General features: G+C 54.9%; 5 protein-coding genes across 5 annotated transcripts; 1 reads left to right on the forward strand and 4 right to left on the reverse strand.

Moving 5' to 3' along the window:
• Positions 1-1,522: 1,522 nt before the first annotated feature.
• IUM83_01504 (Carboxylic acid transporter protein) lies at positions 1,523-3,340 on the reverse strand (the record flags this gene model as incomplete). Its single annotated transcript, XM_067925363.1, has 1 exon — positions 1,523-3,340. The coding sequence occupies one exon, from the start codon at positions 3,338-3,340 to the stop codon at positions 1,523-1,525; it is 1,818 nt and encodes a 605-aa protein (XP_067797679.1).
• A 1,491-nt stretch (positions 3,341-4,831) lies between these two features.
• On the reverse strand, positions 4,832-5,122 carry IUM83_01505 (uncharacterized protein; the record flags this gene model as incomplete). Its single annotated transcript, XM_067925364.1, has 1 exon — positions 4,832-5,122. One exon carries the CDS (start codon positions 5,120-5,122, stop codon positions 4,832-4,834), a length of 291 nt encoding a protein of 96 aa, XP_067797701.1.
• Positions 5,123-15,370: 10,248 nt separating this feature from the next.
• Positions 15,371-16,792, forward strand: IUM83_01506 (Carboxylic acid transporter protein; the record flags this gene model as incomplete). The annotated part of the gene is made up of 1 exon (XM_067925365.1): positions 15,371-16,792. One exon carries the CDS (start codon positions 15,371-15,373, stop codon positions 16,790-16,792), a length of 1,422 nt encoding a protein of 473 aa, XP_067797720.1.
• A 791-nt stretch (positions 16,793-17,583) lies between these two features.
• On the reverse strand, positions 17,584-17,874 carry IUM83_01507 (uncharacterized protein; the record flags this gene model as incomplete). The annotated part of the gene is made up of 1 exon (XM_067925366.1): positions 17,584-17,874. The coding sequence occupies one exon, from the start codon at positions 17,872-17,874 to the stop codon at positions 17,584-17,586; it is 291 nt and encodes a 96-aa protein (XP_067797717.1).
• A 362-nt stretch (positions 17,875-18,236) lies between these two features.
• IUM83_01508 (uncharacterized protein) lies at positions 18,237-21,719 on the reverse strand (the record flags this gene model as incomplete). The annotated part of the gene is made up of 3 exons (XM_067925367.1): positions 18,237-18,482; positions 18,546-18,615; positions 18,778-21,719. 3 exons carry the CDS (start codon positions 21,717-21,719, stop codon positions 18,237-18,239), a joined length of 3,258 nt encoding a protein of 1,085 aa, XP_067797718.1.
• Between the last annotated feature and the right edge of the window lie 14 nt (positions 21,720-21,733).

A 21,733-nucleotide genomic window follows, 5' to 3' on the forward strand; every position in this document is an offset into this window, starting at 1 on the left:
TGCTACTGGCAAGACTATGTTGAAGTTGTCTCCATGTTGAAGACTGTAGCACGCGTCGCGCATGAGGTCTTTCAGTACAGTCCGCAAGGAAGTCTGCCCATGCATTTGTGTATATTTCGGAAACCAGCCGAAAAGTACTCGTAAATTTCCGTGCATTATAGAATGCGAGTTGTCGGTTTTGAACGACACCACCGGTCGTGTCAAAACCAAAGTCAAAGTTAGGTCAAACTGAGGGTACAAAAGATCCTGCAAATTTGATCGAGAGAAAAATTCGCACCCGTCGCGGCGATAAGTGAGTCAAATCTTTTTCAGCGAGGGGGAGGGTATTCGGTAGTGGAGATGGAAGACGTACCAGTAAACACTCTTGCGTAGGCGAGCGCGCAGGGTGGCTCCCTTGACATCCTCAGTTTGGATTGTGAAGATGACGACCTTATCACCCAGCAACTTCTGTTCCCAGCGTCTCGATCTAGCTCTCGTGATACGACAGTGAAACGCGGCGGTTCTCGGCCAGGAAATAGTAAAAACAAAGAGCGGGACTTTGAGACGCGCTATAGGCGCTTTATGAAGCAGTATTATGATGAAACCCCAGGTCACGCAGCTGATGTATTCCCGATAGGCCTATGCATCACGCCGAACCGCGCTTGAAGGCTCGTCCAAGCTCGTGGCTTCAGGTCTTCCTCTGCGATCCCATTGGCAATGCGCTCTGAGCTCTCCATCTTGTCTTTGATGCGCGTCCAGAAGGTTTCTGCCGACTGAGTAATTCCAACTGATGCATCCGTGGACACGTGAACATACGCTTTAACCAGCTCCAGGTTCTCCAGGTTCTGATAGCTTTTCCCCCGACGGTTTTTTTCCTGTGCCATTTCGAAGCTGCCCCGCTACCTGAAGCGTCGCTTGAGAAGTGACCATCCCCCAGCTATCCATTTGCAATATTTGACAGAAGGATCGCTGGAAGATGGCCGCTGATGAAATTTGGTTTGGTTTTAGTCGAACCGGTGCGAGCGCGAAAAACTATCCAAAAGCTAATTGATGGTTAAAAACGACTTTTGGTCGGTGTTTTGACCCGACCGGTGGCAATGCTCTTAGTAGTTGGCTAGTTGAGGCGCCAAAGGCAGGTGCGCCTACTTCAAACAGTCCTGGCGTGAATTGTCGCCGTAGTGGCTACTTGTGACGTAAAAGAAAGCAATATACGAAGTGTGAAAATGAACTACTACATAGTATCAACCAGCCACCTTCTTGTTGAACAATCGAAAGCTGCTTGATATCGCGCCGGGGCATAAGACAGACACAAAGTACAAACTCGTGGCCTACAGATAGCTCATGCCATGAGTCGTGGTGGCAACGGGACGGCAAACTCGCGCTTGTTCGTAAGAATCTGTGCAATTAAATATTACTCAAGCGCCCTGACGTTCGATGCCGATCGCTGCAACACCTTCGTCGACACAACCTCGCTCACTACTGTGCACTACACCCTACAGTTCCAACACCATACCAATAACAATGATGCTCCGCCGCCGACACCTCAGAAGAGCAGCAGATCCTTGATCATGCGGTCGGAGACCGTGGCCGACTCGGCTTCCGCTTCCGTGCGAACGCTGGCATCGAACGCGTGCGTGAATCGCTTGTCCCGAGCCATCATGCGCTCCAGCAGCGAGTTCGACTCGGCGTAGCGCCGGATCAGGTGTTCGCAGAAGCTGTCGTACGTCTTGTTCTCCTTGTAAATGAGCCGCCCAGTCGCGTAGCTGGCGGTGCGGTAGGCCTCCACGAAGGTGCCTTCCACGCCGTCCTGCACCTGAGGCCGGAAAACCACCCACCGCTTGAACAGCCAAGGCAACGTGCTCTCGTCCTGGAAATCGCGCTCCTCCAACACACTCTGTTGGCAGATGATAGCTCGGTGTTCCTCGGGGATGTACCGCCGACAAACGATGCTGTTGTAGCTCACGTTCGGGACGCCGTGCACATTCAGCGACCACTTGCCCGTCGTCTTGGAGTATACATGGGCCACGTCCTTGTCCAGCGGAGTGACCACGACGTAGTGCTTCTTGGCGTGCTTGATCGAGATCTTCTGCGCCACGTTCGTCTCCCAGCAGAAGTCGAACATGTCCTTCACGTTGCACGGGAAGAATTTCTGGTTGTGAATCGTGTAGTTTTTCTCCGTAATGGCGAGTCGGAGCTGCCAGCCGTCCATTTCGATCGGGAGGCACGAAATCACTTCCGGCGCGAAGCTGCTGCTCTCGAGACTGATGTTCACGCGCACGAAGGACGCGATGTTAAGCAGCTCGCGCTTGCGCTCATCGCTAAGCGAGTAGCCCGTGGCCGGGTCGATTGTATGTATGCTGCTGGCGTCGTCTGTCTCGATGTGGTTGACGGTATCATTGCTGTGGGTGCCGTCCGTGTCCTCGCCGCTGTGGTCTTCCGTCCTGAAGGGCAGCAAATCCGAGCTGAACGACACCAACGGTGCCGTGGGGGTCGCCGCAGGGCTTGGCCGTGCACTGGAGCTCATCTCCTCCACCTTGCGCATGCTGTCATCCACGAAGTGCGAGAGGCGCGCGGCGCGCTGCTGCTGCGAGAGCTGTCCCTGCAGGTAGTTGACCTGGTCCTTCAGCGCCGCCTGCAGCTCCACGACGTGCGTGCGAAGGAACTGCAGCTCCAGCTTCTGCTTCTTGCGGCAGCGCCGTGACGCCGCGTTGATCTTGAGCTGGCGCTCGCGCGAGACCTTGGTCTTCTTGGTGCCGGTGGGGGTCGTGGCGTTGGCCTCGTCCTCCTTCTTCACCGCGCTCGCTGCCGGGGCAGCTACTGCGGGCGCATTCCTCCGGCCGATATTGACTGTGTTGCCAGCCGCGCGAGTGTGCACCACCGGATTCTGCGGCTTGGCGCGCATGGCCAGCATGGACGTGGCTACGGCCGCCGTGGGCGACGCCTTGTCCGCCGCCATGCGCTCGTAGCCGCGCTTGACGCCGCTCTGTCGCGCGGGCGTGGAGGACGCCGACGCGTTGCTCGTTGGCGGCAGGCCGTTGCTCACGGCGGAGGACGGGAAGCCCGTTGGCGTCTGTGCCGCGGAGTAGTACAAGTCCAGGTACGAGCCCGTGGCGGGCGCTTCCGGTGCGGAGCCGGCGCCGCCTACGAAGGCGCCGAAGAGCTCGTCGTCCATGTCGGCGGCCGAGAGCAGCGACTGGTGCTCAGAGGAGAGCGCGAGCGTCGCGCTGGAGCTGCTGGAGCCGGTGGGCGACGCGCTGGAGACGGCGGCCAGCTCCTGCTTGAAGGTCAGCACCTCGTCCTCGGCGTAGAGCGAGGAAGGCGACGAGCTGACGACGTCCAGGTCGCTGTAGCTGCACTGCATGAGGGGGAGGGGTGGACAGGGCCCGGCGGACCTGCTGGCGGCCCGCTGAGAGGTTCGAGGCGAATTGGAGAATGACCAGCAGCTGGCGGAGAGGTGCAGCGAGGCTTTGGCTGTTGCCGCCGATGAAGCGCGTCAACTTCGAGCGAGCGGTGCAAGGACCCCGTGGAAGAGGATATGCCGGTGACCTGCCCGGAGTTTGCTTGCTCGCCCTCGTGTCGACGGTGCCCGTCCCCCTTTTAACGGAGGTAGACTTGGCGAGACTATGCCTCGAGTGGTCCGCGCGAGTTCACTTGCGGATTCTATGATGCGCTCGTCTATGTCTCCAGATACCAGGGAACTGGAGGCCACAAGAAAAGTTTCAGGACCGATGAACGGCTGGCCACTACGCGGTCGGTGCCCATCACCCCCAAAGTGAGCCTTGAATTCGAGTTCGTCCTGCAGCGGCGTTCGTCGTCCGCTGTCGGTATCGACGCGGCAGTTCCCTGGTGCTGCTCGTTCAGCATTTCACTGATGAATTGTGGTTCAACATGCCTCTGTGCAGGGAGGCAACAGAGCTGAGTCTGCACAGTCTTGGTATCATGTGGGTTTTAGCCACGAACTGCAGTCAGCAGCTGAAGTTGCAGTCCGCAGCCAACCGTGTGCGTGTGTGCCTGGATAGACCTCGTGCCTGTTGAATCAAGAGCCACCTACACCTCCACGCGCCGTTTAACACAGGAGACAGCTTGCGAGTCCCAAATGGCCCATTCTATTTGAAATGGGGACTGCGGCCAGCACAACTTCCAACAACTCATCAGTCATGACGAATTTGAGTACCAACTCACGGATATGCATGGGTACCAACCATGGTCTCAGTGCCCGGCTCTAGCGAGCCCATCCCGTTCTGCCGCCAGGCCTGCCTGGATCAAGACGACAGCGATGTGTGGAGTCCGGGGAACCGAGTAGCCCGACGATGCCGGCAACAGCCATCGCTGAGATAGGTTCCACGCACTCGCCAAGTTGACACCTGCGATTCGCTTCGTGACGAAAGGAAGGCGAAGCACAGTGTCCGTTTATGCACTTCAGAGCGGGCTGCTCGTGTGGACACACCACCAAAACGACCCGAGTTCTGAATTTTGCCTACAAGCGCAGGTTGAAGCGGCCTTCGCCAGTCATTCCCGCCGCTCATCGCGCTCGAGGCCGGCCACATCTGCACGCCAGCTCATTTATATGCGAAGGAGGGGACGGCAAACGCAGCCCCCGCAACGTTCGGAATAAGATCGAGAAGTTCTCGCTTGCTCGCAAACCTGCCAGCGGCGAAGCCATATCCGCCGTGAGTAAGCGCACTTCACCGTGGAGCGCACTTCAACATCGAGACAGGTAAAGTAGGCAACAGGATAGGGCAAGTTCGTGTTAAATATTAGATCAGCCTGGCTCCCTGTCGCCCGCAGCGCCTACCGCAATGCTCACCTACTGGACTCATACTCCCCCTGGCCAGGCCTCCGAAGCCGACTCTCACCGTGCACCTCGCCATGCCACTGCAACGCGAGCGGGATGCGATGCCGATGCCTCCGGACCGGACATGCCTGCTGCGTCGCAGTTTCTGCCATCGCAACTCAGCGTACGCAAGCTGGCGGCCGGGCCCGCATCTTTCTCGACGGCCGGGTCGCGGTTCTGCTGCTGTTGCTGGAACAGACCCCAGGCGGCCAGAGATCGGAACGGTGTGTGCAGCGCTGCTTTCTTCGTCTTTGACTGGTTGGTCGGCGGGTTGGACGCTGCAATGGCGGCGGAGACTGCGACCGACATGATGCGATAGCTTGGTACTGCGAAAGAAGGTGTCTGCGTGGTCGGCGGCGATTCCGAGAGTGAGAAGCAACGCACCGGACCGTCGCGCACGGGCGACCAAACACAGGCGACCAAAAAACAACCCAGCAACCCAGCAAGCAGAACGGAAGGAAGGGCAGTACGCGACGTCCGGAGCTGCTTAGCTCACGTCGCACGGGAAACTTCCCGTGGGCAAGCACGTGTTGAAGTTGACGGGCGATTTACGGCCAGTCAACGAGCGAATCGAAGAGGTGTCACCTTTGATTGGCCGGAACAAAACTAGCATAGCAGGGGGTAGTACATGTATTTAGTGCGCCAGGGGGCAGTATCCAAGCAGCATTCCACTTCAAGCACTGTGGACGGCACTCAGGTCCAGCGTTTGGCGCCACACGTGGAAGACGTGGTCGTAGAAGGAGGCCGAACACACTACGGACGCCTCGGCTGCCAGCGCCGCCGGGTGCAGCCACCAGTCCACACCGCCTGAGAACGAATCAATGCTTGGTGTATAAAAAAACAAAAAAATCTAGCCCGTGTTCGACACGGTAAGATAGTAGCATTTTGGACGTATTCAGCCGAAATCGCGACGGCGAACACGACCAAATGAAATTCGCATTATCACGCCAAAGCAGCATTATCACCCCAGTTTCGAAATACAAGTTGGGCCCTGCCTGCTCCAGACAGGCCTGGCGGCAGAACGGGATGGGCTCGCTAGAGCCGGGCACTGAGACCATGGTTGGTACCCATGCATATCCGTGAGTTGGTACTCAAATTCGTCATGACTGATGAGTTGTTGGAAGTTGTGCTGGCCGCAGTCCCCATTTCAAATAGAATGGGTCATTTGGGACTCGCAAGCTGTCTCCTGTGTTAAACGGCGCGTGGAGGTGTAGGTGGCTCTTGATTCAACAGGCACGAGGTCTATCCAGGCACACACGCACACGGTTGGCTGCGGACTGCAACTTCAGCTGCTGACTGCAGTTCGTGGCTAAAACCCACATGATACCAGGGCTGTGCAGACTCAGCTCTGCTGCATCCCTGCACAGAGGCACGTTGAACCACAATTCATCAGTGAAATACTGAGCAAGCAGTACCAGCGAACTACAGCGCCGATGCCGACAGCGGACGACAACGCCGCTGCTGGACGACCTCGAATTCAAATGAATGTGGGCCCCACCAACTCAAATTCAGATGAAGCCGAAGTGACTCACTAGAAGTGAGCCCCACGAATAATCCTTTCATTAATGAGTCATTAATACCGACATATTCGGAAAGATCCAACCATCGGAATGTGACCACTCTCTACATTTATGGCGACAAGTCAAATTTTCTCTATAAAATTTGACTTGAACAAAATCGGCATATATTCAACCAATCAGATTACACACTAATCATTTGTATCTGGTTGACCTCACCCGATATCATTTTCTCGCCATTCGCTCGCACCGAGACAGCCATTGTGATACGCTCACTGTCCGATCGCGCCGTCAACACAGATACCACCTGAGTCCCAACCTCATCCACCGTAGTGCTCAAAGTCGTGGATGCGAAAATAAAAACGCCACCAGAGCGCATACCTTTGCAGAGCACCAATCGCTTCCATTGCTGAGGGCTATTTTGCGCGCCCGTTTGGCAGGCCATGTTCGTCGCGATGGCGGAGTTCTGCGACGAAGGCCGGCTGAGAGCGTTGTAACTTTACCCTTTAATATTGATCAAACAGCTGGGAAATGGTCGAAGCCGTGAGCACCTTCGTTCTGATTGGTTTCCCGCTGGTCAATTTTAGCCAATGCAAATTACATACAAAGTCGGAAAGATCTGACCACTCTCTATTTTTCGAGCTTAACCCTCCCTTCTTTGCTGCGCGGTTTGACTTGCACATCCGGGGCAAAGTGGTTGGATCTTTCCGAATATGTCGGTAACGACCGTGCCACTTTGGAGGTGTGATGGCCCGTTCGTCGGGCTTTCTTGTGCTGGCTAACGATCTTCCTCGAGTGGGTGCCTTCCAAAACCTCACCAAACGGTTTAATTGTTAGGGTTAGGCGAGATTAAACGGGTCATTAAACAGTGATAAAAAACGAATTGTTTCGTGGGACCAAAAAGTCGTCTCATCAAACAATTCATTTGGTTACGGTTTTATAGCACCCTCATCTTGCAACGCTATTAAAAAGCTTCTTTAACAAAGTATGTACTCAAACATGCCCCCCAAGTAGAGATATCCTTTAAATTGAAGAGGCGCGATCTTGAAAGGCCCCAAAGGCGCGAAAATCGCGCGCGCTCGGGCGCCTGGCCTTCATTTCGAAATTGGACTCGGCGCCCAGAAGCCCCAATCGCATCTAGTATTCAATGGTAAGGACTCGCATCACTCTCTCCTGCTGCCCTCCAATTTTCTGAACATCCTGTGTGTAGACAACCATGCATGGCTATTGCAGCAACAAAAAGCGGCGTCAACACTCAATCAATACCGTTGCTGCCACTACTGGCATGGATTGTGACATCACCGTGGGGCCCAAGAAGCGCAAAACCCTGGTTTTCACACGAAGCGCCACTCCAGTAGCGTCCCTATCTGCGATGTCAAGCATCCGATCCAGTAACTCTCCCCGCTGCATCGAGAAGTGTTCCAATACCGCGAGCCCCCAAACACCTGCCAAAGACTCTATCGTTGCTGCCAGTCCCGGTGTTTCTTCGATGCCGTTCCGTCAAGACGGGGGATCGGCCACACCATCCAACGCTCCACCTGCCACGAGGGATGTCGTGTCGGAGACCGTGAAGAAGACGATCAACGCTGTCAAAACATCATTTACCACTTCGGCGAAGACTGCGGTGGCGTCCCGGTCGAGCATGGCGTTCTCCGAAGCCAACGCGGAAGATGGTTATAACCTTCTGTCCGCTACTTGCGACACCTCACTTTGGAGCTCAACATCTTTTGGAACGCGCTCTGGGCATGTGACTATGCCACTTCCAGTCAACGAAGCGGTGACCATACAGGTCTCTCCACTTTCGGAGTTCAAGCTATCACAATCGTCTGAATTTGGAGCTAGCTATCGAGGTGGCGAGAGCTCAGTGTCAAGCCAGAGAACGGAAACGGAGCCATCCCTTCCCTCTTCCTCACCTCGAGGTGGTCTTTCTGGGTCTCCGGCAACGGAGCCACCGCCGCCCAAGACATGCCAGAAACCTAAGGAACCATGCTCGTTAGTAAAGACATCCCGAGTTCCTTTCGCTCGGCCGCGTGATGTCGTGCCCGCTTGGTACCTGGAAATATTCGAGTCCGACAGTGATGATTTTGAGACGGTGGAAGGCAACCGGTCGTCTCTTTCAACTACACAAGATGCGCATTCGGCTTCTAAATCGAGTTCACCGGGATTTACTGTCGTTGGTGTTTGTGCTGAGGATCGTCGCCAAGAATGGAAAGCTGAGCAGTGGCCAGCTGATGTGAAGTTCCTTGCCGCTCAGTATAACCCGCGCCGCTGGCGTTTTCCGGCAGTCAGTGTTGGTGTGAGAGGAGGGCTGGGCTGCGGCTGCGTCATTCGCTGCAAGGCAAGCACTTGTCTTAATGCGAGAAGCAGTCGCTTTTGTACCGAATACAACTGTGCATTCGGTGGTGAATGTGGAAACGCGCTTCACGAGAGCCGCGCCCTCGCAATCGCACGGAACACACGTACTGGGATCCGTGGTTTAATTACCACGGCCCCTATTCCGACTGGAGAAGTTATTGGTGTATACGTGGGGCACATGGATTTATTCGGACCGCCATGCAAGAACGGCCCGGTAAACGAAGGGTACCGGATGCACCTTCGCACACGCACGACGGGCAAGAAGTACATTGGTATCGATGCTCTCGAACAGGCGGTATGCTAAGATTCATGAACCATGCGTGCAATCCTTGCACCCGATTCCATGAAGTACAGACTGGGCAACGGCTAACAGTCGTCGCTGTCACGGTGTGTGACGTGTATCCGGGTGAGGAGGTGACAGTCTCATATGGGGACAAGTTGTGGTTCTTGTGCCGCTGTGGTTGGTCAGGGTGCCAACACCGCGACTTGCAGCATCTCACGACATTGTAGTGAATCCGTGCGTTGCTTCGAGAAGCGGTAGCAGGTTGTTGAACTAGCATACCCGACAATTGTGTGAAATTTGTGTCACACAAATGAATCTTTACTTATACCCATACAAAGCTTTAGTACTCTTCGATTCCATATAGAAGGCGATATCTTTAACCCCACCACTTCGATGGGTTTACTTCCCCCCTCGACGAGTCGTGCGCAGGAAGCAGAGGACAGCATGGGCGTACGTACGGTGGGTGGATGCTGCTGCACTGACGCGGGCTTTAACTGCATTCTATGTTAATGTCTTGTAGCAACGCGGACGAAAGCCTGGTTACCAGAACTACGGGCCACGGGAACAGCTATTGCTTTGCGACATCGTCGCAAAGTATAAGCCTACAGGTCGGAACATGTGGGAGATGGTCGCGGCGGAGTACAATGCGTCTAAAAGGAAGAAGTGGGCTCCGCGCGATTACGACTCGCTACGAAGGAAGTTTCGCAGCCTTTACGCCAAACCCAAGCCAACGGGAAACCAAGGGGACCAGCTAACTCAAAAGGAGAGGGCGATTTTTCTAGCACATGAGATTCAAGGTGCGATCGAAAAGAAGGGGGGAGCCCACACTTCACACGATGGACGCGACACCGGAGACGATGATGACCTTCTCCTTAAGGAGGTAGCTGCCGCTACCGGGGTAGCCAAAGATAAGACCACGTCAGCTGAAGGCGATGAGGTCGACCCAGCCGACACCAACGACGAGAGTGAGGGAGACGACGAAGTCGAGTGGAGCAGCGACCAATCCTCAGATAACGATACGTAGGAGGGGAACCTCGATGACATCAGCCAATATGCCCAGCACACACCGCCCCATAATCAGCAATTCGGCACTAGCGGTGCGATGGTGGTCTCGATAGCCACCCACGATGGTACTGTGCCTGTGGCTTTTGCCGCCGACCTCGATAACGACATTGACGCTACTTCAGGGCAAGACCTCCCATCCACGACCGCGGAGAATGCGCGGACTGTGGGTTGTAGTGGTGGTATTGGCTTAGAGGCATTCGCTAGAGCAGACCTGTTCATTGACACGAACGATGCTTCAGCCAGAACGGCCGGGGGAACCCCCCAAACTCCTTCGACACAGAGATCGACTGGTCCAACAACTCCACGAGCTGCAGGCCGTCCACGAACACGTGAACGTCAGACCGTTCCTTCTCTAGCTAACCCTGACGGCCCGATGCTCTCGTGTAACCGAGAACGAGCTACATCGGACGTGGAAGAGCTCCAGAGACACCAGCGCCTGAGGACGAGCAGCGATAGACTCGGTGGGAGGGATCTCAGGGTGCTACGAGACAACTTCGAAGAAATGGGCGGACGAGTGGCGAGAGGAAAGACCAAGCGAACTGCATCGGAGGGGGCAGCATCAGCCACATACGCTAGTGCCAAGAGAACACGAGCCAAGCAACGCATGGACTCTATTGACAATGAGTTGAAGAAAATAGAGGCCGGCCAAGCCTCTTTTGGATCAGAAATGAAAGAACTATTTTTTTTTCGAGAGGAGGCGGATCGCCGAGCTGCGGCCGAGGAGAAGCGACGTCATGGCGAACGGGACGAGCGCCGTGCTGACGAAAAGCGTGAGCGAGAAGAACGTGCGGCCGGTGACAAGAAGAAGCGTGAAGAGCTAGAGCAAGTGCGCCGCGTTGAAGCTGCAGCTTCAGAAACGAAACGCCAAGAGGATCGGAAAGATGCCCAGCAGCTTCGCGAGGACCAAGAACGCAAACAAGCAGCTGATCGCGCTGATCGCAAGGAAGAACAAGAAGAAAAACGCCGTCAATTCGAAGCGAGACTGGATCTTGACCGCGTAGAAGCACGTCAACGTCACGAGCAAATGATGTTGCTCATTTCAAGTCTTCAAGGTAAAAAGTAATGAAGAGTTCGACGCAATCCAAAATGTTAAGAGCTAGCTCGAAGTGCTGTACATACATGTTCAATTCAAGTTTCATACCTTCTATCCTCCTTACCATGTACGAATGTAGTACGTATCTCACTTATCCCTACCGTGCGAACACGATAGTTTGCGAGCCTAAACAGGTTGTCCAAGCGCTGCCGACGCTTGGACTTGTCATAAGGGAGCGGCACGAGCAGGCGATGGTATACTTTTTCAATGGAGCCCATGCCCCATTCTGCACTTTGACGGATTGACGTTATTGCGCTGGACAACGCTTTAGCAACCGATCGTACGGATGGTACCAAGCGGTTCGCATCACCCTCCTTTAGAGGGGTCATTATTTTTCCTGTCATATCCGCGCTGCACGGGAACGCACTGTCAGCAACTACACCGTAGCGAGGATCGGGATTCAACTCAGGGGATGATAGTTTTCGCCGGAAGTCGAGACTGGTGTCGCCGTCATTCCAAGACCCTGGGCAATTGTGCTTTGCCCAGACGATAAGACCGTCCGCAGAAAAACACAGCGTGCCCGTGACGAACACGCTGTGCAACCAGCCGTTGTAATGAGCATTCTGGATATTTCGATCTGGAGGTTGTTGCACCTGATTAACAAATACACTAATCGTAAGGCTTCAAGTAAATCGTATCGTTAAATACATTGTCAATACCTTATAGTTTTTTCCATCTAGGAAACCCCAGGTAAATTGTAGCATCGGTTGTTTGGAGGCTACCAGTAGTGCTAGAGCCTTTTGTCTCGCCAGGGATGGCCACACAATTCTGGCTGGCGCAAAGTCGCGAAGAGCTACTGTCAATGCGTCTTCAGCTGCGTTGAGAACTCGAGTTAGCGTTGATGGAGGAACGCCAAACATTACACAGAGTCTGCTTCGGTGCTCGCATCCCACGTAGAAAGCGAGTAGTAGCCCCAGCACCTGGTGATGGTGCTGGAGCTTCCGTGGGCGACCGCCCTTTGGATTGAGGTTGGGATATTGTAGTGGGGAGAAAACTGTTCCAGGAGTTGATTAAAAGAGCCTCTAACACATATTAACACGAGTGAGAATACTAACAACGATAATAGACTGAGGAAATTGATAATATACCTTGACAAGCTAGTTATTGTGATCATGTTCTTGTCTGTCCCGCTGCGCCATGTGTCCATCCATGACGACTGCTCCGGGGACTTGAGGCAGTTCACGGTGATGTAGTGTCTCATGCGGACGAGTCGCTGCCACTCCCAACGTCTTCTCTCGTCATTCAACCTGCGTCGGAGATCTTCCAGAGCTCTTTGCGAATGCCGGCGCGTCTGTGACGCTACACAAAGGGCTAGCATCAGGCTCGCTTCTGGCGCAGACATCATCCTTCTGTTGCATGAGCTAACTCAAATGAAAGGCTGAGGGGGGATCGGTTGCGCGGAGAGGGCGCGCCGCAGCTTTCCCGCCTTCGGAGATCTTTACAAATAGAAATTTCGTTTCGAAATTTGTCCTAGTGCTGTTTGTCCCATTCTACACTCTATAGTGAATTAACTATATCTGCATCAATGTGTGCCAAACCTCGCAGGACATAGACCGTGTTTGGTGAGAGTTTTGGCCTAAGTTTTTATAACCTCTCAATCGGGCGGGGTTTAATAGGGCAAGTAGGGCGCCTAAACGCCGCATTAAAAAAATCGGATTAAACTGTTTAATGGTGGTTTTGGAAGGCACCCAGTGGCTGGCGCGAGTTCACTTGCGGATTCTATGCAGTGCTCGTCTCTGTCTCCAGACACCAGGCTTGTATAGTGCACGTATAGCCCGGTTAGATCAAAGAACCCGCCGCACCGCCGTGGATGGTGATCAGAACAGTGGGGGCTGCACTCGGAGCTGCAGCAACGGGTTCGCTCGCATTATTGCTAAGCTCAGGGACCGCAATTTCCGCGCGGCCTTCCTTTTCGCGGCGCGAAAGTCGTGCACCCCGCGCGGGTTTGCCGCGGCCACGTGACCGCTCACTAACGTCTGCTGCATGTTTTAAGGTTGATACATCTAGCTTCTGAAATGTTGGCCGTTCGTGATAATTTCGCACATGCACACATATCGGTACTATAACATCGCAGACATTTCAATATACGCGTGGACTCCTACTAAACAGCATAGAAAATTGCTCAGCGTGACGCAGGAAGCGGTAATATTCTAGTCAGCATGAGTAGACGCGTTGATCTAGCCAAAACAACCAGCAGCGATAGTGAGATCAACGATAGGCCATTGTTCCCGATTGACGCTCTAGCGCCCGACTAACGCTTCAGTGCCCAACTGACGGCGACGGTACCCGACTGACAACAGCGATACCCGACTCACACCACCTACTGCCAGCCATGCCCCGAAACTGAAGCCAAACGCTCAAGTAGCCCTATGGGGGGGGGGGACCTGAACGGAAGCACTTGCACCGTTTTCACCTTGCCACTGTGCTTGTAGACGTGAGTATTAGTACATCGAGTGATCAATTGATCTTCCATGCGTCAATACTTGCCTGGTAGGACTGAGATAGGTAGGCACCCGTGCAGCGTTTCAAGCGCAGCGAGGGTGAGGGGTGGGGCCTCCGGACGTCGTGTTTGCTGCTTGAGCCACTTGTTGAATCAGCGGTCTCGACGCAGTCAGCGCTTTATGTCATCGTCGGTGTCAGGGGCCGCTGCAGCATCAGGTGAGGCATCGTTTACCCTGCATTCATCTAGCCATGCATGTACAGCGGCAGCGGGGGAGAGGCTTCAACGCTTGTGGCTCGCCGCAGATTATCGAATGTGTGGTTTGGAGATCGGGGTATAACCGTATACACGACGTTCGGATGGAGCTTACCGTAATAATCGGGTCCAGTGCGACAGTGCGACACCCGCAGACGTATGGGTGACAACCCCTCCCCTCCTAAAAAATATTAAGAAAAAGACTTGAAAAAAAACTTGCGTTTAACGTCTATTGATCGTTATCTTCGTCCTCGTCAGTGATGGTCATCTCTGGCAGTGGTTTTAGAGGCCTCAGCCCCCTGTACACGAGCATCATCAGCAAAATGTTAAAAAACGAGTATCGAGCATGACTTCCGAGAGACCGCACCGTCAGCTTCGTCTTGTTATTGTTCTTCGGCCTCTTCTTCATTTTCTTTTGTGACTGCGATGGCTACCACACGGGACGAACGTCATTCGAGCGAACTCTTTGAAAAACCTTACGAGGTTTTTTGCTTCACTTGATTATGACTGGGAACTGTGTCGCACTGGGCCCGATTATTACGGTAAAAGCGGGAGTAGGTTTATAGAGAGGACAATTCAAAAGATGACGGGTGCACCCACTCTCTTTTTTTTTCTTTTTCAAGTCAAAATGGGGGATCTGGGCGGCATTTTACACTTGATAGTGGACGCCTGCGCGTATCTTGTGTTGATCTCCTCAATGGACTAACCTTGTTGGGAAAACGCCTTCACTACCGGTATACACGTCTTAGAAATTTACAATAGACAAATTCATGAAATATAACTCAGTACTGGCACTTTCTTGATATCATTTGGACTGAAATGATGTTCACACGCTGTTATTTTAAACTCATACAGTATATACCGGTCTGCTCAGCACAAACTAACAATGAAAGTTTTATTAAAATGCTTAAGCTTATTGTCATCAAATTAAGTCTGCAATGTCTCGCGTGCTTTCAGTGATAGTGATAGCACGCGAGACATTGCAGACTGCTTGCAACTTGATGACAGTGAGGAACATTGAAATTATGGATCGCAGTTCGTTTCGCTTGGGATACCCGCGTGGTTTTGTTGAGTTTTTTTTTTCTTGCCAGATTGCGGCTTTCTGGAAGGAGTGCGCTCTAAAAATTTTAGCGAAAACATTTAATGTTTTCGCTTCTCTCCGTGCTTTACTGTGGTAGGAATCCGAGTTGAGACAGCCTTTTTGTCCAATGGAACCCCGGAAGACTGTGACGAACGTCATTCGGCGTCGAGCATAATCGAATCGAGTATAAACAAAGTACAATATTCACAGAGTAATCCAATAGTAATCCATACACAGTAGAATAAAATTACGAGTTCAATGTGCCCAGCCGTAAGTAAGCTCCGCGGCAAAGCTCAAAGCTCGAAGCCAAGCAGCTCCAAGCCAAGCACCACCTCCACCTGTGATTCCCTGATTCGCGCTGAGCCTGTCACACCGCCTTAGAGGCAGATCCTCCCCCTTTTCCAGTTCACATTCTACTCTGAGAACGACGTGCCACCTTGCAAGTGTTCTCGGTTCTAGGCCGCTGACATGCACGAGAAGCCCTGCATAGGCAGCACAGCTGGGCCCGCAGGCCCGGAGGAGCCTGCCATCAGCTCCTTACGCTACTCGGCACCCCCCTCGGTGACCAGCGATGCCCGGCAGATTCCCACCCCGTCCGCGCGACAGCCGCAGATTCCGGTGGTGCCGTCGCGCACAAGTATGAACACAATCAGTATCAGCCCGAAAAATACTCCCTCTGCTGCTGCTGTTGCTTCTCGTACTGGCGACGAGACCTCCTCCGGTACCAGGAAGTCTAAGGTCTCGCGCGAGCGCCAGCTCAAGATCAACGCGGCGTCGAGGCGCTGCCGCAAGAAACAGAAGCTAGAGCTGCAGTTCCTGCGTGAGCACGTCGTGGAGCTGCAGGCGGCACTGAAAGACCAGGTCAACTACTTGCAGATACAGCTCTCACAGCAGCAGCGCGCCGCACGCCTCTCGCACTTCGTGGACGAGAGCGTGCGTGAAGTGGATGAAATGAACTCCGGCGTTCGGCCGAATCTTACGATGGCGACCGTAACGCCACTGGTGTCCTTCGGCTCGGACTTGTTACCATTCAGGATGGAAAACCACAGCGGCGAGGACACGGACAACGCTACCAGCCTCAAACCGATTGATCCATCCACGGACTGCTCGCTCAGTGACGAGCGCAAGCGCGAGCTGCTTAACATCGCGTCTTTCGTGAGTGTGAACATCAGTCTCGAGAGCAAGAGCTTCGCGCCGGAAGTGATTTCGTGCCTCCCGATCGAGATGGACGGCTGGCAGCTCCGACTCGCCATTACGGAGAAAAACTACACGATTCACAACCAGAAATTCTTCCCGTGCAACGTGAAGGACATGTTCGACTTCTGCTGGGAGACGAACGTGGCGCAGAAGATCTCGATCAAGCACGCCAAGAAGCACTACGTCGTGGTCACTCCGCTGGACAAGGACGTGGCCCACGTGTACTCCAAGACGACGGGCAAGTGGTCGCTGAATGTGCACGGCGTCCCGAACGTGAGCTACAACAGCATCGTTTGTCGGCGGTACATCCCCGAGGAACACCGAGCTATCATCTGCCAACAGAGTGTGTTGGAGGAGCGCGATTTCCAGGACGAGAGCACGTTGCCTTGGCTGTTCAAGCGGTGGGTGGTTTTTCGACCTCAGGTGCAGGACGGCGTGGAAGGCACCTTCGTGGAGGCCTACCGCACCGCCAGCTACGCGACTGGGCGACCCATTTACAAGGAGAACAAGACGTATGACAGCTTCTGCGAACACCTGATCCGGCGCTACGCCGAGTCGAACTCGCTGCTGGAGCGCATGATGGCTCGGGACAAGCGATTCACGCACGCGTTCGATGCCAGCGTTCGCACGGAAGCGGAAGCCGAGTCGGCCACTGTCTCCGACCGCATGGTCAAGGATCTGCTGCTCTTCTGAGGTGTCGGCGGCGGAGCATCATTGTTATTGGTATGGTGTTGGAACTGTAGGGTGTAGTGCACAGTAGTGAGCGAGGTTGTGTCGACGAAGGTGTTGCAGCGATCGGCATCGAACGTCAGGGCGCTTGAGTAATATTTAATTGCACAGATTCTTACGAACAAGCGCGAGTTTGCCGTCCAATCACTGTCCCGTTGCCACCACGACTCATGGCATGAGCTATCTGTAGGCCACGAGTTTGTGCTTTGTGTCTGTCTTATGCCCCGGCGCGATATCAAGCAGCTTTCGATTGTTCAACAAGAAGGTGGCTGGTTGATACTATGTAGTAGTTCATTTTCACACTTCGTATATTGCTTTCTTTTACGTCACAAGTAGCCACTACGGCGACAATTCACGCCAGGACTGTTTGAAGTAGGCGCAGCTACCTTTGGCGCCTCAACTAGCCAACTACTAAGTGGTGTCGTTCAAAACCGACAACTCGCATTCTATAATGCACGGAAATTTACGAGTACTTTACGGCTGGTTTGCGAAATATACACAAATGCATGGGCAGACTTCCTTGCGGGCTGTACTGAAAGACCTCGTGCGCGACGCGTGCTACAGTCTTCAACATGGAGACAACTTCAACATGGTCTTGCCAGTAGCACCGCCAGACAGAAAAACAAAACCCCACTAGGAAAGGCAAGTACGCATTAAATATTAAATCAGCCTGGCTCCCTCTCGCCCGCAGCGCCTACCGCTATGCTCACCTACTGGACTCGTACTCCCCCTGGCCAGGCCTCCGAAGCCGACTCTCACCGTGCACCTCGCCACGCCACTGCAACGCGAGGGGGACGCGATGCCGATGCCTCCGGACCGGACATGCCTGCTGCGTCGCAGTTTCTGCCATCGCAACTCAGCGTACGCAGGCTGGCGGCCGGGCCCGCATCTTTCTCGACGGCCGGGTCGCGGTTCTGCTGCTGTTGCTGGAACAGACCCCAGGCGGCCAGAGATCGGAACGGTGTGTGCACCGCTGTTTTCTTCGTCTTTGACTGGTTGGTCGGCGGGTTGGACGCTGCAATGGCGGCGGAGACTGCGACCGGCATGATGCGATAGCTTGGTACTGCGAAAGAAGGTGTCTGCGTGGTCGGCGGCGATTCCGAGAGTGAGAAGCAACGCACCGGACCGCCGCGCACGGGCGACCAAACACAGGCGACCAAAAAACAACCCAGCACCCCAGCAACCCAGCAAGCAGAACGGAAGGAAGGGCAGCACGCGACGTCCGGAGCTGCTTAGCTCACGTCGCACGGGAAACTTCCCGTGGGCAAGCACGTGTTGAAGTTGACGGGCGATTTACGGAGCGAATCGAAGAGGTGTCACCTTTGATTGGCCGGAACAAAACTAGCATAGCAGGGGGTAGTACATGTATTTAGTGCACCAGGGGGCAGTATCCAAGCAGCATTCCACTTCAAGCACTGTGGACGGCACTCAGGTCCAGCGTTTGGCGCCACACGTGGAAGACGTGGTCGTAGAAGGAGGCCGAACCCACCACGGGCGCCTTGGCCGCCAGCGCCGCCGGATGCAGCCACCAGTCCACGCCGTACGCGAGCGAGTCGTGGCGGTCGTAGCTCGCCGCCCTGCGCAGCTTGGAGTCGCCGGCAGCCAGCTCCAGCACCTGGAAGCCGTTGTGCATGCACGCGGCCAACAGCAGCTCCTGGCAACATAGAGCAGTCGTAAACACATATTCGGCATCAATAAGAAGCAATGCCTTCCTCACCTTGCAGCTTTCAGCCGGGTGCCACTTGAGGCATTGCCCTGATCGACATCGACGTTCTGATGCTTGGACGCTGAAAAATATTTAAATGCACGAAATGATGCTTGGTATGCGAGGCAATGAGGGTATTTGCATGTCTAAGTATCTATTCACAATGTGAAGAGCTAAAGGCCTGCTATCACTGTAGTGGGTTTGTCTGTCTGTCTATCCGCTGGGTTGGCAGCTCTAAAGGTACATGTGCCTGTTCCTGGGCTTGGGCAGCGGGGTCCACGTGACGTCAAACGGACGCAGTTGTTCTCCGAGCGCTAACTGCTCCTCTGTCAAATTTGCTTCAGCCTCGAGCCACTCCTTAAAGTATTCCTCTAGAGTTTCTCTCACCACGTACACATTCTTCTGGCTCCTTTTGCTGTCGACTCCTTCGTCATCGTCGTCAGCATCTCCGTCATCATCATCATCGTCGTCGTCGTCGTCTTCATCGGGGATACCAAAGACCAACGGTTCGTCATCATCCTGATCGTCGAGTTCCTCCTCCCGTGCTACCGGCTCTTCCTTCTCCTGTTCCTTTCCAGCCTCGGACCACAACGTGTTCTTAAACTTTACGTAGTCGGCTAAACGCTCTTCGTCACGCTTCGAAAGTGCCCGACGGCACTTCTTCAGGTACACATGCTCGTTCAGCAGCTCCACAGCTTGCGCAGCCTCCACAAATGACGGGAAGCGCAAGTCCAACCGACCGTTAGTCAGCATAACGCCTCGAGGAACCAAGCCAGACACCTTCATGCTCAGACCAGCCTTTGACAGGACGTCGTTCACCTCGTCTACAAGATCTCCGACCTTGGTGCCATACGGTACGTTCATGAGCGTGATTCCTGAGCGGTTGTCTACCGGCGTCGGGAACACAGGTCGATACTCCTTATAACCCATCATCATCACGCCGAAGATCTGCAGTGCGCGCATATTCGCCTTACGGCAAGCGCTTTCGGAATTGAACTCCACCACGGCCTGGTACGGCGTCTTCTTGTCGCTCGCAATGATCGTGTCTTTCTTCCTCTCTTTCTGGAACATTTTCAAATCCTTGGCCTTCGGTGTTTTAACTTTTGTTTTCCTCTTTTTTTTCTTCTTCTTGGGCTTGTCTTCAGCAGCGCTGTCTCCAACTTCCTCGTCTTCCTCTTCGTCCTCCTCATCTTCATCGCCATCCATATCGTCCGAGAGCAAGTCGGGCGGACCATTGAGGGGATTGGCGAAAAGGAAGAAGCGCTTCACGCCTCCAATATGGGCAAGCGCCTTCTCTAAGTGCTTCTTCGTCACACCGTGAGGCAAATTACGGAAGAACGCGCAGCGAGAGGGCTGCCAGGCGGTCTCAAGACGTTCACGACCTGCGTCAGTGACCGGCTCTAACGCACCACGTCCGCGCAAAAGCTTCCGAGAGTGGCGAAGCTTCACACGGCAAATCGTAAGCGTCTCCACCGACAATTGCTGGTATACTTCTTCGAACATGGGCATGATGGTCTCTGCGTCGCGTGGGCCAAGAGTCTTGCGCACATCCGACAAAAAGGTCTCTCCGAACGTGGCACGGTTCGGACGCCACGCGAGCTTGTACTTCAGGAAACGCGTGAAGAACATGTGGTACTTGCGGTCATCTAGCACGGACACAATGTTCCAAGCCGTCGTGATCACCTTCTCGTGCTGCTCCGGCGTCAGCTTCTTAGAGATCGACTGGTTAATCTCCGTTTCATCGATGTCATTGATCAGAATGTGGCCAACACGCATGCGCGTCTCCAGCAGAGCACGGATAATAGCCTCGTTACGCATCTGGTGGTGCTGCAGGGCAGTCGTGGCTACGTCCGAGTCGAAGTCCTCGTACGTGGCGTTGTCACCCGAGAGGAACGGCACAAGCTCCGACAGAAGCTGCTCGTGGTACATCTCCGGGAATGCCGTCTGGATGTTGCAGACCATTTCCTGGAAGATCTTGCGGTGTAGCTTGGACGTCTTGACCGACGCCAGCATCGCCACGAGCATCTTGGAGATGGTATCGTTCGAGAGTTCGGTTTTCATAAAGTCAACGATACCCTGCGTCTGCGACAGCAGCATGCGGAAATCGATCCGGTCGTTCTCCAAGTTGAACTCTTCCCACTCTGCGTCCACCGCGTCAATGTCTTCGTCGTCACTCCTGGCCGGCGGCTTCTCCAGTCCGAGCATGTCCGCGTAGTGCGAGTACCCCTCCATGTCCAGCACCTTCCGGAAGTCTGCCTTGACCTGCCACAAGCTCGACTTGGATCCACGGTTGAGCCCCATCGCCGGGCGTTGCATGAGCTTGAGCGAGTTCAGGCACGCCAAGCGGCAGTAGCAGAACACGATGCTGACGAACTGCGGGTCCGCCACCAGGTCCGGGTGCAGCCCCATGATCTGGGGCACCACGAAGTCGTCCGCCGTCTCCGCCACCTGTGTGGCGTCCTGATCGGCGTCCACTTCGTCCGCCGCCTCGGCGCCGCCCTGTCTCGAGTGGACCTCGAGCTGCTCGATGACCTCGTCGCGGCCCTGCAGGAACGCGAGCATGTAGCCGAGCTCCTTCTTGTTGTTCTCCCCGAAGCGCGTCTCCAGCGAGCGCAGGAACTGCTTGCGGGACAGGCCCGTGACGCGCGGCAGCGTCGCGTACTGCGCGATGCGGTGGATCACCTTGCCGATCTCGAGCTCCGACATGGAGTGGCGCAGCACGGCCATGATGCGCTCGGCCTTGGCCTCGGCCTCGGCGCGCGTCTCCTCGCGGATGCCGTCCACCTCGCGGTGCTCGTGCTGGTTCTCGTACTCGGCGCGCTCCTTGAGCTCCGCCTCGCTGATGGGGAAGCCGATGCGCTGCGCCGTGAAGTCGACGTCCTGCTGCTGCGGCTCGTCGTCCTGGTACGAGGCCAGGAACTGCACCGTCTCCGTCTGCAGCTCGGCGTCGTGCTGTCCGTTGCTGCTGCCGTTGGCGAAGCCGTTCACGTGCGGCGTAGAGGCGTCCAAGGCTGCGAAGGAGGAGGAGGAGCATTGCGCGCCTGCGGACGCGTTCAGCGCACGCTTGGCCGGGTCAGCGGCGTCGCTGAAGGCGCGAGCGAGGAGCTGCACACGCTGCTGGCGAGCGCCGACGCGCTGGACGCGCAGGGCGCGCAGCGCCAGCCGAGTCGGACGCAGCACGCGCATGTGGGGTGGGCAGG

This window comes from Phytophthora cinnamomi (assembly GCF_018691715.1).
Source record: "Phytophthora cinnamomi strain GKB4 chromosome Unknown Contig14, whole genome shotgun sequence".
NCBI classification, from domain to species: domain Eukaryota; phylum Oomycota; class Peronosporomycetes; order Peronosporales; family Peronosporaceae; genus Phytophthora; species Phytophthora cinnamomi.